Below are 12,697 nucleotides of genomic sequence, written 5' to 3' on the forward strand. Positions count from 1 at the left end.
GCTGGGGTGCGTGTGTGTGTGTGTGTGTGTGTGTGTACAGGGACTTGAGATTTAGGGAATCTAGCTTACTCAGTTGGTCAAGAGAACTGAAATACCAAAATAATCAGAGGAGGACAAGTAAGGGATCAAAATGACAGAATTATTCGAAACATGCCTTAGTAGAAGCACAGTACGCCAGGGTTTTGGCAAAGCAATTGCAAGTCTGGTCCTTATGCATGTAAAATTTTCCTCCAGGAAGTAAGGTGTAACTTTAGTGTTAGGGACTTTGAAAATGTGTTTGAAGTTTTCTCAGTTGTTCAACTGAATAAATGTATAATCTGTCTGGCCTACCAGTACAGTGCTATGTTCCAAAAAGATGGAGAATCAGAAGGGAGAAGGTTACAAAATATGGCCTTATTCCAGGCTTAAGAATCCTCAGCAAGAGCCCAGGCTAGCAACTAGAGGAGGAAAGATCAGGAAGCAGAGCACAGAGGACCCCTTTGGGGATGGGAGGGAGGCAGTCCTAGACCCAGCCATTGGCAGTATACACCCCCACTTGCAACTTGTTACAGGTCATCAGTTATTTCCAGCCTTATTCATTGAGAATTTAACCTTTCTCTGATTCTAAGTGCACATCAGAACGCCCCACGCGCGCGTGCGTGCACACACACACACACAAAGGCTGCCCAAGGAGGAAGGAGAATATCCTCAACAGGAGTCCCACAGGAGACAGACCCCAGGTCTGCTATTTATTCTGTGTTCTGAGCCAGGGCTAGACAATGTGTTTTGAAAGGCCCTGGGAAAAGTGACACATTGGACCATTATAGGCCATTAACACCATTAACACTGTGTGAAATTATCAAGCCTCCAGAAACTGAACTCAGCTCCAAGGACCTGGGACAGAGAATGGACAGGAACTAGTATTTAGATGGTAAGGAGGAGTGGTTGCCAAAAGATGAAAGTGGGGTCCAGAAAGGGAAGGTGGGAAGGCTCACACTCCAAGAGTTTTTTTTTCCCCTAGAGCTAAGAAAAGACAGACTTTGACCAGAGATGGGAGGCAAGGGGGGTGGAGGATGTCAGGAGAGACCTCCTGATGAGAGTTTCCGGTTATCACTTACGCCAGGGAACATCTCCCCTAGATGCCAGGTTATAAACTTAGGTCAGGAGCCTCTTTAGAATCCATGTTTTGGGTCCTGCGCAGTGTGTGAGTGCAAGAGACAGAGACCGATCAGGGTCGGGGGAGAGGGGATAAGAATGCATATATAGAATGCAGGTCTGGGGAAGAGGAAGGAAGGAGAGAAGCAAGGCTGAGCCCTGGGAAGCAGGAGAGGATAACAAGGGCTTCCTCTGCTTTTTTCCAGGCCCTGGCATCAGCTCCTGTCCTCCAGTTCTTTCCTTTTCAGACCAACCAGAAAATGAACATATGGGCCAACCAAGTCTTGACTTCTAAAGTCACAAGTCTCCCCAACAAAGTACCCCACCCTCTTCCCTAGAGATGACCTCTAGGGCAAGGCAATGAGATTAGGAAACAGATGGATGTGCAGAGAGCCTTCAGAGCTAACCTGATCCTTGACCCCACCAGTTCATGTCCTCTAATCCAACTTATGGAAAGAGAGGGCAGATGTGCAGCATCCCCGTAACTTATCGCACTCCTTGGGACAAAGATTCCAGACAAAATGGTTCCAGACGTGGGAGATGGGGAACTGGTGGAAGCCACAGGTAAACGGGAGATTGGGGAATCCCTGGCCGGCAGAGAAACAGGGCCACAGGTGGTGGGAGATGAGGGGGTCTGTTCTGTGGAAGGGGCTGTGGAGCCAGGGAACAAGAAGAGCTATAGACCTGGGGGGATGGGAGGGGGCAGGGGCCGCAAACAGCTGTAAAGACAGATCTGGGGGCTCTATACACCACAGGCAAGCAAATTTTCACTGGGTGTGATGAGGAGGACTCTAACTCACACTTCCAGGAATAAGTGATTCTTAGGAAAAGCTCATCCGTTCCCAGAACTGGAGAAGAGGAGGACACGGAGGAGGTCCGAGGCGCCCACTGCCCTCCAGTCTGCTTCTCAAGTCGGAGACGCCGGCTCCCCAAACGCACCAGGCATGACCGTCCTTGGTCCGCCCGGCTCCGGACTGTCAGTCAGCAGCGTGCGCGACTCCCGGTCCCCGCTGCCCCACTCTACGCGTCAGGGCCCCGGGCCCCTGGCCCGAGAAGGGGTGCCAGCCCAGGGCGGCCGGAGGCTGGCTGACAGGCGCTGGGGGAGGGGGGAGCCGAGGGAGGGGCCGGGGACGCCGGTAGCGGAGTCGCGCGCTGCAAAGTGATCCAACATCGCCCCATCCCCGCGCTCCGGGAGAAGGCGGCCGAGGGGACCGCCTCCCGCCTCCCCAACACCGACTCCCGCAAGTGGGGTGAATGCCGAGGGGTGCCTGGCTCCCAGCCCCCACCCCTCCCCAAAACGCAAGCAGCATTGCCATAACAACAAGAATCTCCGCAACTCCAGCCCGACGACGAGGACTGACCCCCGACACGCACACCCCAGCAACAGCCCTCCTTCCCCAAACTTGTCCGACACGCCGCGTCCCAGGCAGCAGCCCTCCCGCGGGCCCCCCGCGCCCTGTCCAGCTTACCTGTCCGGAAAAAGGCGTCCACGTCCGAGTCGGCGGCTCCTCCTTCCTCCGCTGCCCCCTCCGGGGGGTTCATGACTGAGGGAGGCGTCCGCGGGCAGCCGGGGCCGGCCGAGCCCGGGGCCGAGGGCTGCTGGGCGCCCGCTGGGCGGAGGGCGCGGGGCGCAGCGGCCGCGGCCGCAGACCGAGCGGACTCGCGGCTTCGAGGGCGGGCGGCTCGGGCGGCTGGGGCGGCGGGGCTGGGACAGAGGACGCCCAGCCTCCCTCAGGCGGAGGCGCGCGGCGGGCTGGGGGCGCCTGCCGCCGGCTCCCCCATGGTACCCCTTCCCCGCGGGCGCTGGCCGCCTGCTGTCTGGCCGGAGCCGAGCCGGGCCGGGGCCGGGGTCCGGGCTGCCTGGGCGCCCGCTCTCCCCCAGCAGCGGCAGCTGGCTCTCCTCCTCGCCCGTCTGCCTGTCTCTATTGTTCAGCCCTGCTCCACTCTCCTCTTTATTTTTCCTCCTCCCTCCCACCCTCCCTGTCTCTCTACCTCCTCCCTCCCTCGCTCTCTCGCTCGCTCGCTGACTCCCTCCCTCGCACGCTCTCTGGCTCCCCCTCTGGCTCCCGCCGCCGCCGCCGCCGCCGCCGCCGCCACCGCCTCCCCGGCTCCTCCCCTGGCTCCCGCTCCCTGGTCGCGGCCAACAATGACCCGGGCGGCGCGGAGCTGAACTGAAGCTCCCGCCCGGGCCGGCCGCTCGCCGCTGGCCGCCCGTGGCGCGGACACCTCCCTCCCCGGCGGCCGCGCGCCGGCCTCTCCCGGAGCCGAGCCTGAGCCGCGAGCTATTGTTCGTGGCTGCACTAGGCCAGCTTCCTGAGCCCCGCAGGAAAAGCCCCGGCGAAGGAGGCGGCCGAGGAGGGGGCGGGGCCGCCGGGCGAGTGCGGGGCCGCCGGGCTCGCCCAGGGGCTCCGCGGCCGCGGCCCCGCGCACTCCGCTCTCCGCCGGTGCCGCGGTGCTGCGGCCCCCGCGGCGCTGCGGCCCCCGCGGCGGTCCTCCGCCCCACCCCGCACCCAGGTGTGTGAGGGGAACCCCACGCTGCCCGCCCGGCGCCTCTTCAGACCGGTCCCGGAGCTGCACTGACCAGTCCCTAGAGGCTGGACTTTTCCCCCTCCTTCCTGACAAAGCTCTCGCCTGTCTCCCTCCCCTCCTGAGCCTCTAGCATTTTCCTCACCATCTCGCCTTAGTTCCTCTCTTTTTTAGCCTTTCGTTTCCTTTTCCCCCTTTTCAGCGCCCCTTTAAACATCTCTGCCTGTCCCTGTGACTCTTTGTCCCGCTCATTCTCTTGCCATGTCTCCCTGCCCATCTCTCCCTCCCCCTGTCACTCTCTTCTGTCTCTCATTTGTCTCTGTCCTGCCTCAGTACTTGGCCCGTATCTCTGAGCTCCTCTTGGACAGCTGTCAAAACTCCCTAATCCCTGGGGGCCTTCTCTGTTTTGTTCCTCTCCCTCGTATGAATGGAGAGATCCAGTTGGCCGGGAGAAAAGGAGGTGTTACAGCAAGCTGAATTTCAATTAAAGTGGGGAGAGGGGCTAGGGCGGAATGGGGATGACAGCAGAAAAGAAAGCAGATGCTGTATGGGGTAATTAATGCAGTGATTGTATTGTGCCAATTGGTTTTTAAGCAATAATTAAACAATAATTACCCAGTATTCTGTTTATGGTTCTAGTGACTGCAGAGCCTACAAAACAGAGGCTCTTTAGACCTAAGTACTTAATGTGGTGTGTTGGGAGGTGTTGCTCCTGCCTCATCCAGGCAGATGGAGAGGCTGTGGCCTGACCTAATGTTTTAAACACACCTAATAGGAAAACCAGGTCCTAGTCTAAAGTTGATGGCCTGCTACCCACCAGCCAGAATCTCCTGGATCTATTTATCTCTAACAACCTCCTTGGTTCCACCTCTCTCTGGATGATCAAAGCACCTGGGACCTTTCCAGATCTACTAATAGGGTACTTCTAACAGCAAATAGAATGAATTATGTAAGTCTTTAGTGAACCCTTTCTAGCTCCCTGTACTCATCACTTTCTTTACTGAATGTCACACATTTTTTTTAAACCCACTGAAAATATAAGTACAGTTGCCTGTCTCCAGTCCTAGGTACATCTATCAGGTTCCATTTCTTAAAAATTATTAATAGTGACTCTGAGATCACTGCCCTGAGATCTAATTCATCTGGTAGAGTTATTAGATGAATTCATCTAATTCATCTAGTATCTCGAATTGCCTTAAAGCATCCTGACACCCCCTTGTCTACCACCTTCTCTGACAGTGAAAGTACTTCTCATTTGCCTTTTCTAAATTTTGCCTCCCCTTAACCCCATGCCTAAACCCTGGCCTATACACCCACATAAACACATGATGACAGAACTGTTATCAACAGCCACCGTTGTGATATTGAGAACTGGAAGCCTGGCAAGAATATTAGCTGATCCCAAGTTCAGAAGAAACATTACATGTTTAGAGGAAAGGTCATATCAAAGTCTCAATAAATGTGGACTAGAATGGGGGGAAACCTTATGTGATACCAATTTTTGAGAGGAAATTTGGCTATTTTTATTAAAATTTTAAATGTAGCTATATTATTATCAAAGAAGATTTCAGAGCAAAGAATATTACCAGAGATCAAGAGGGACATTTCAATTCATCAGATGGATGTAACAATTCAAAGAGTTTTTGCATTTAATAAGGGAGTTTCAAAATATATGAAGCAAAATGGATAGGACTATAAGGAGCAGTAGACAAATTCATAATTACAGTCAGACATTTTAATATCTGTCTCAATAATTGATAGAATAAAGAGACAGATCATCAGTAATTGGTGCACTCAACCAATTTAATCTGACTGACATTATAGAATACTCCACTCAATAGGAGCATATGCACATTTTTTTCAAGTGCACAGGTAATATGTAACAAGATAAACCATATTCTAAGCCCTAAAACAAGTCCCAAATTTAAAAGAATTAAAACCATGCAAAGAAGTATTTAAATTATACCTCAGTTTGGGGGGTTTTTTAATCATACAATGTATGTTTTCTGAGCACAATAGAATTAAATTAGAAATCAATGACAAATATATGGGAAATACCCCCCAAATGTTTGGAAACTAACATACTTCTAAATAACCCATGTTCAACTTAAGAACTTCAAAGGAATATTAGAAGGAGTTTTAAAGTGAATAAAAATGAACACATCATATAAGAACCTGTGAGGAACAGCTAAAGCAATATTTAGAGGGAAATTTAGAGTACTAAAATATCTACTTTGAAAAGAAAGATCTCAAACCAGTGATCTCCTGTTCTACCTTAAAAGCAAATGAAACCCAAACCATAAGAACAGAATTTTAAGAGCAGAAAGCAATGAAATAGATAACCGAAAAACAAAAGAGAAAAGTCAATTAAACCAAAAAGTAGGTTCTTTGAAAAGATCAATAAAATTGATAAACCTCTAGTCTGACTGAAATAAGGAAACAAGAGAGAAGAATCAAATTTCTATTAGCAGGAATGAGAGAGGTGACATCACTACAGATAATGGAGATGTAAAAAGAATAAAAGGGACTATTATGAACAATTTATTCCAATAAATTCAACAACTTACATAAAATGGACACATTCCTTGAAAGACACAAACTACTAAAGCTTACTCAAGAAGGAACAGATAACTTAAATAGCCATATATCTATTAAAGAAATTAAATTTATAGCTTAAAAGTTTCCCATAAAGAAAATTCAAGACCCATGTGGCTTTGCTGGTGAATTCTATGAAACATTTAATGAAGAAATAATACCAATCCCACACTCACTTTTCCAGAAAAGTGAAGAAGAGGAAATATTTCCCAACTATTTCTACGAGGCCAACATTACTCTTATGCCAAAACTAAACAAAGTCCAATTAAGAGAAGAAAAGAAAAAAAGGAAATTGTAAACCACTATCCTTCATGAACATAGATGCAAAATTTGCAAAATTCTTAAAGGAACTTTAGCAAATTAAATCCAATAATATATAAAAAATGATAATACAGGGGCACCTGGGAGGCTCAGTTGGTTAAGCATCTGACTCTGATTTTTGTTCAGTTCATGAGCTCAGGGTTGTGAGATCAAACCCCACATCAGGCTCCACACTGGGCATGGAGCCTGCTTAATATTCTCTCTCTCCCTCTCCCTCTGCCCCTTTCTCCCCCACTCAAAAAATAAATAAATAATAAAAAAGATAATACATCATAACCAAGTAGGTTTTTCTCAAGGATGCAAGGTTGGTTTGACATTTGAAAATTTACCAATGTAATGTACCATATGTAGGTTGAATTGCATCCCCCCAAAAGATAAATTGAAATCCTAATCCCCAGGACCTGTGAATATGACCTATTTTGGAAATAAGGTCTTTACAGATGTAATCAATTATGGATGAGGTCATTACAGTAGGTCCTAATCCAATATGACTAGGGTCCTTATAAGAGAAAAACTTGTAAAGACAGAGACATACAGGGAAAACACCATGTGACAACAGAGGCAGAGGTGAGAATGATGCAGATGTATGCCAAGGAACGCCAAGAACTGATGGTCACCGCCAGAAGCTAGGAAGAAACAAGGAAGGATTCTACGCAATTTCAGAGGGAGGATGGCCCCTGCTGACGCCTTGATTTGGGACCTCTAGCCTCCAGAACTGTGACAAAATAAATTCTATTCTTTTAAGCCACCCAGTTTGTGGTATTTGTTACAGCAGCTCTAGAAAATTAATACACCATATTAAAAAAGAAAAACCATATGATCATCTTAATAGATGCAAGAAAAGCATTTGACAAAATACAATATTCATATCTGATCAAAGCTCTTAGCAAACCAGGAAAAGAAGGAACTTCCTCAACTTAATAAAGAGCATCTACCAAAAAAACCAAAACAAAACAAAACCCCTATAGCTAATACTGCCCTTAATGGTGAAAGATTGCTTTTCCCCTAAGATCAGAACAAAGCAAGGATGTCCACACTGACTCTTATTTAACATTGTACTGGATGTTCTAACAAGTACAATAACGCAAGAAAAGAAATTAAAGGCACCCAAGTAAGAGGTAAAACTGTCTTTATTCATAGACAGCATGATTGTCTATTTAGAAAGTTCCATGAAATCTATCAAAATGCCTCTAGAACTAATAATGTATTTAGCAAGATTTCAGGGTATAAGACCAATTAAAAAAATAAGTTGTATTTCTCTACACTAGCATTGAAAGTTTAGAAATTGAAATTTTAAAAATCACTATTTACATTAGCTTGGAAAAATATTAAATATGAAGGCTAATTCTGACTGAAGATTTGCAAGACCCATACATTGTAAACAACAATACACTGCTGAAAGAAATTAAAGAAAATTTTAATAAATGGAGAGGCATATTGCGTCATGAGTCAGAAGACTCAAAATGGTTAAGACATCAGTTTTCTCCAAATTGATCTGTAGATTTGTCGCAATCCCAATTAAGATCACAGAAGGGTTTTGCGAGGGGTGTGGTTTTTTTGGTTTTGTTTGGTTTTGTTTTTGTTTTTGTTTTTGTTTTTGGTATATATTGACAAGCTGATTCAATGCAAAGAAACTAGAAAAGCCAGAACAACTGACAAGAAAGTTGGAGGACTTACACTACTCAACTTCTATACTCACTATAAAATTGCAGCAACCAAGACAATGTGATTTGATATAAAGATAGAAAAATAGATGAATGGAATCGAATGGAGTCCAGAAACAAACCCACACACTTATGTTCAACTGATTTTCAACTGAATTTGGTGTAATAAGGATAGTCTTTCCAATGGAACCTAGACAAATGAAAACCTGTATTAGTTTCTATGACTGCTATAACAAATTACTTTAATCACAAACATAGTGACTTAAAACAATACAAATTTTACTATCTTACAATTGGGGAAGTCAAAGGTCTGAAATAGGTCTCACTGGGCTCAAATCAAGGTAATAAACAGGGATTTCCATTCTCCTAGAGGTTCTATGGGAGAATCTGTTTCCTTGCTTTTCCCATCTTCTAGAGCCTTTTCTTGGCTTGTGTCTCCCTCCTATTATCTTCAAAACCAGCAATACAGGCCAAGTCCATTCTACACTGCCATCTCTCTGGTTCTCTTTCAGTCCCCACCTCCTACTTTTAAGGACCCCTGCGATTACATTGGGCCACCCAGATAAATCTAGAATAATGTCCCTATTTTAAGGTCATCTGATTAGCAACCTTAATTCTATCTGAAACCTTAATTCCCATTTGCCATGTAACATAACATATCTACAGGTTCTGGGGACCAGAACATAGACATCTTTGGGGAAGGGTACTATTCTGCCAACATAATGTCCGTATGCAAAAGGTGAATGAACTTAGATCAGTATCCCACACAATATACCAAAAAATTAACTCAAAGTGGATCATAAACCTAAATGTAAAACCCAAAACTATAAAATTTCTGGAAGGCATTGAAGAAAATCTTGGTGATCTTTGGGTAGGCAAAGATTTCTTAGATATGACACCTAAGTCATAATCTCTAAAAGAAAAAAATGATAAACTTGACTTCATCAAAATTAAGAAGTTGTGCTCCTTAAAAGATATTATTAAGATAATGAAAAGACAGGCCACTGAGAGAAAATACTTGAAAATCACCTATCTAGAAAAGAAAAAGAAAGAAAATCACCTGGTGAAGGACTATATCCAAAATATATAAAGAACTCTCAAACTCCCAAAATAAGAAAACAACCCAATTTTTAAAAATTGGACAAAAGATTTGAATAGAAACCCACCTTAGCAGGTATATGGATGGCAAATAAACACTTGAGAAAATACTCAACATCGTTTGTCATTAGGGAAATGCAAATTAAAACCACAATGAGATGTCACAATCTATTAAAATGTCTAAAATTAAAAAGACTTGCTCATCTCAAATGTTGGTGAAAACGTGAAACAACTGGAACTCTCCTGCACTTCTGGTGGGAATATAAAATGGTGCAACCAGTTCAGAAAATAGTTTGACGGTTTATTAGTTAAACATGCACCTGCCATATGGCTCAGTCATTCTTGATGTTTACCCACGAGAAATAAAAGCATATATCCATGCAAAGACTTGTACACAAATGCTCATAACAGCTTTATTTATAATAGCCAAAAACTGGAAGCAATCCAAAAATCCATCAACAGGTGAGAGGATAAACAAATTACCATATATACACTACTCAGTAATAAAAAGGAATGAATTATTTCTATACCTACAATACATGGATGAAACTCAAACTAATTATGCTGACTGAAAGATGTCAGACCAAAAAAAGTACATACATTTATATAAAGTTCTAGGAAAGGCAAAGTGATCTATGCTTGCAGAACACAAATCGTTATCTGGAGATGACCAGAGGGGCAGACTGGGAGAGGAGGAGCAGGAGGGTGGGATGACAAAGGGGAATGATGAAACTTTTGGAGGTGATGGATATGTTCTTAGTTGTGGAGGTGGTTGCATAGGTGTATGCTCATGTCAAAACTGATCAAATTGTGCACCTTAAATACATCAAATTCCAGGGCTCCTGGGTGGCTCAGCCAGTTAAGCGTCTGCCTTTGGCTCAGGTCATGATCCCAGGGTCCTGGAATCGAGTCCCGTGTCAGGCTCCCAGCTCAGTGGGGAGCCTGCTTCTCCCTCTCCCTCTGTCATTCCCCCTGCTTGTGCTCTCTCTCTCTCTCTCTCTGTCAAATACATACATACATACATACATACATACATACATACATACATACATACATACATACAATTTATCAAATGTCAAACGTTTGACAATAAAGCTATTTTTTAAAATATTAATTTTGGGGGGCGCCTGGGTTAAGCGTCTGCCTTCAGCTCAGGTCATGATCCCAGGGTCCTGGGATCGAGTCCCGCATCGGGCTCCCCGCCCCTTGGGGAGCCTGCTTCTCCCTCTGCCTCCCTCTCTCTTTCTCTCTGTCTGTCTCTCATGAATAAATAAATAAAATCTTTAAATATATGTATATTAATTTTTGTTAAAAAGAATGTGGTAAGACTCTATGTGCTTACAAGGAAATAGCAGTTATCTTGTGGGGATTACATGGGATTTTCATGGCCTCAAAATATAGACATTATATTTAAATATTTAAAATTTCAAAACATGATTCTTTACAGTGAGGAGAAAGAGACTTGTCACCTGGGGAGTCTTTCTTACATGCAGCACAAGAACGTCAGGGTGGAGGGAGGAGGAGACATGTTCAGGTGCAAGCATTTAGAAAAAAAAAAAAAAACAAACCTTACCTTGACAGACACTCCCTTCTCTCCACTCCTCTTTGAAGATTTAAGGGGGAAAAGAACAGAATGGGACAAGATGGAAGAAATGTTTAGGGAGGGAGATGTGCCCAGAAGACTGGATGGAGGAGTGTGGCCTCCATAGCAACAGTCTAGGAGCAGGTGGTAAGCCCGTCAAGGAGGGCTTGGCTATGGCACTGAAGCAGGAGAGTGTGGAAGTCAACAAGAAGGACGGAGCAATAGCATGTGTTGAAGGCTTATGTGTGGACTAGAGAGGCTATGGGCAGGAAAGAGGGAGTGGTGGGAAACAGGAGTTCAGGACACCTCTGGGCACGAGGCCACTGGAAGAATGATGGCACAACTAAGAGAAGAAAACTGAGGGAAAACGGGAAAGTTATTAAATAAGATATTACTTAGTCTAACCCCTCAGTTCACTGGATGAGAAAACCCTTAACTGGAGAGTCAAGTGACTTGCCCAAAGTCACACGGCAGACCCCAGAACTCATGACTGCTAGACTGTTTTCCTGTTCTCCAGGCTGCTTCCCTGGAACACATGTCCTCCTACCTGAGGAGTCTGAGGGGTGGTGGGCATCCAGGTGGTCATGTCCCACCAGCATTTAGAATGGTCAGTGGAGAGAGCCTGAGACGGCTTGGGAGCTGGAAATATTGATTAAGGAGCCAGGAGTTGGCTGAAGCAGCAACAGCAAATGAGATAAAAGGTTTTGTATCCATTTCCATTAACTTTCCCTCTTTAGATATATTATCCACTTGTATGTCCTGCTTTCTACTCAAATCAAATTTGCCTTGGAACCAGCACCTCTTCCCGACTTTCCTGACTTCATTATCCCAGGGTCACCGACTCGAACCCTGGGAGACTTGCTTGGCTCCCCTGCCTCCTCTACGTCCTGCATCCACACTGTCAGTAAAAGTTTTCCTTTGAAATGGCATCCCAGCCCAGCCCTTGGCTCTGTAATCTTGAATTTCTACAACAGCTTGCCAACTGGCTTCCCCAGGCAAGGTGTGGAAGTAACACCAATACCTGAGAGAAACAGAGACAAAGTCGTAGGAGCACGCTGGCCATGGGGACAGGGGACAAGACTGTGTTGGGAGGCGGATGGGTCCAAAATGTCAGATGCCACGGAGAAGGGCGGGGCAGGGAGGACCAGGGCATGGAGGCAGGATTTGGTCAGCGCAGGCTACAAGCAGCCTGGAAAGAGAAAGTGCAGGGCGGAATCTGGCTGCAGACAGGATGGGAGGCCATGGAAGCAGCAGAGCTGAATCATCGGTCCATGAAGTTTGGGCAGTGAAGAAAGAAAGACAGTATAGTTCAACAGGATGATCAAGTTTCCAAATGTTCATTTCGTTTCGGTTTTCAGAATGAAGCTAGCTATGCAGACTTGAAAGACAGCTGAGAGAAAAAGAGGGAGATAGAAAATTCTGAAGCTGGAAAACAATCAGAGTCCCTCTGAAACTGGAAGGGCGGGTGGCCTTCCCTGTTGCAGTGATCGGCCAGCATCCTGAGGGTTGGCCTGCATGGAGGAAGCTGGTGGAAGATATTTGGGCCTCAAATCTTGATTCCCAGCCCTCCGCCCATACGGCACAGGAAATTTCTAACACAAAGCTGCTTCCTTTGTCACACTATTTTCTGTTTGGAGTAAGCATAGGAAGTAATCTGTCCTTTTCTTTTAACAATTCCAAGGGAACGCCAAAACATCCCCTGCTCTTGGCCTTGCTTGATATACAGTTGTGACAGAACCAAAGTTCTTCCTGACCTCTAGTCTTAATCCTTCCTGCT

At 45.8% G+C, this 12,697-nt stretch overlaps 1 protein-coding gene across 15 annotated transcripts in view; it reads right to left on the reverse strand.

The window, feature by feature from the left end:
• KALRN (kalirin RhoGEF kinase) overlaps positions 1-3,419 on the reverse strand; it is a 646,977-nt gene extending 643,558 nt beyond the window's left edge. For all 15 annotated transcript variants that reach the window (XM_035724481.1, XM_035724478.1, XM_035724483.1 and 12 more), the window contains exon 1: positions 2,604-3,419. In XM_035724481.1, the coding sequence (XP_035580374.1) occupies positions 2,604-2,676 (73 nt within the window). In that variant the 5' untranslated portion in view covers positions 2,677-3,419. The remainder of the gene's footprint in view (positions 1-2,603) is intronic.
• Between the last annotated feature and the right edge of the window lie 9,278 nt (positions 3,420-12,697).

The sequence above is a fragment of the Zalophus californianus genome, chromosome 1, assembly GCF_009762305.2.
Source record: "Zalophus californianus isolate mZalCal1 chromosome 1, mZalCal1.pri.v2, whole genome shotgun sequence".
Lineage (NCBI taxonomy): Eukaryota > Metazoa > Chordata > Mammalia > Carnivora > Otariidae > Zalophus > Zalophus californianus.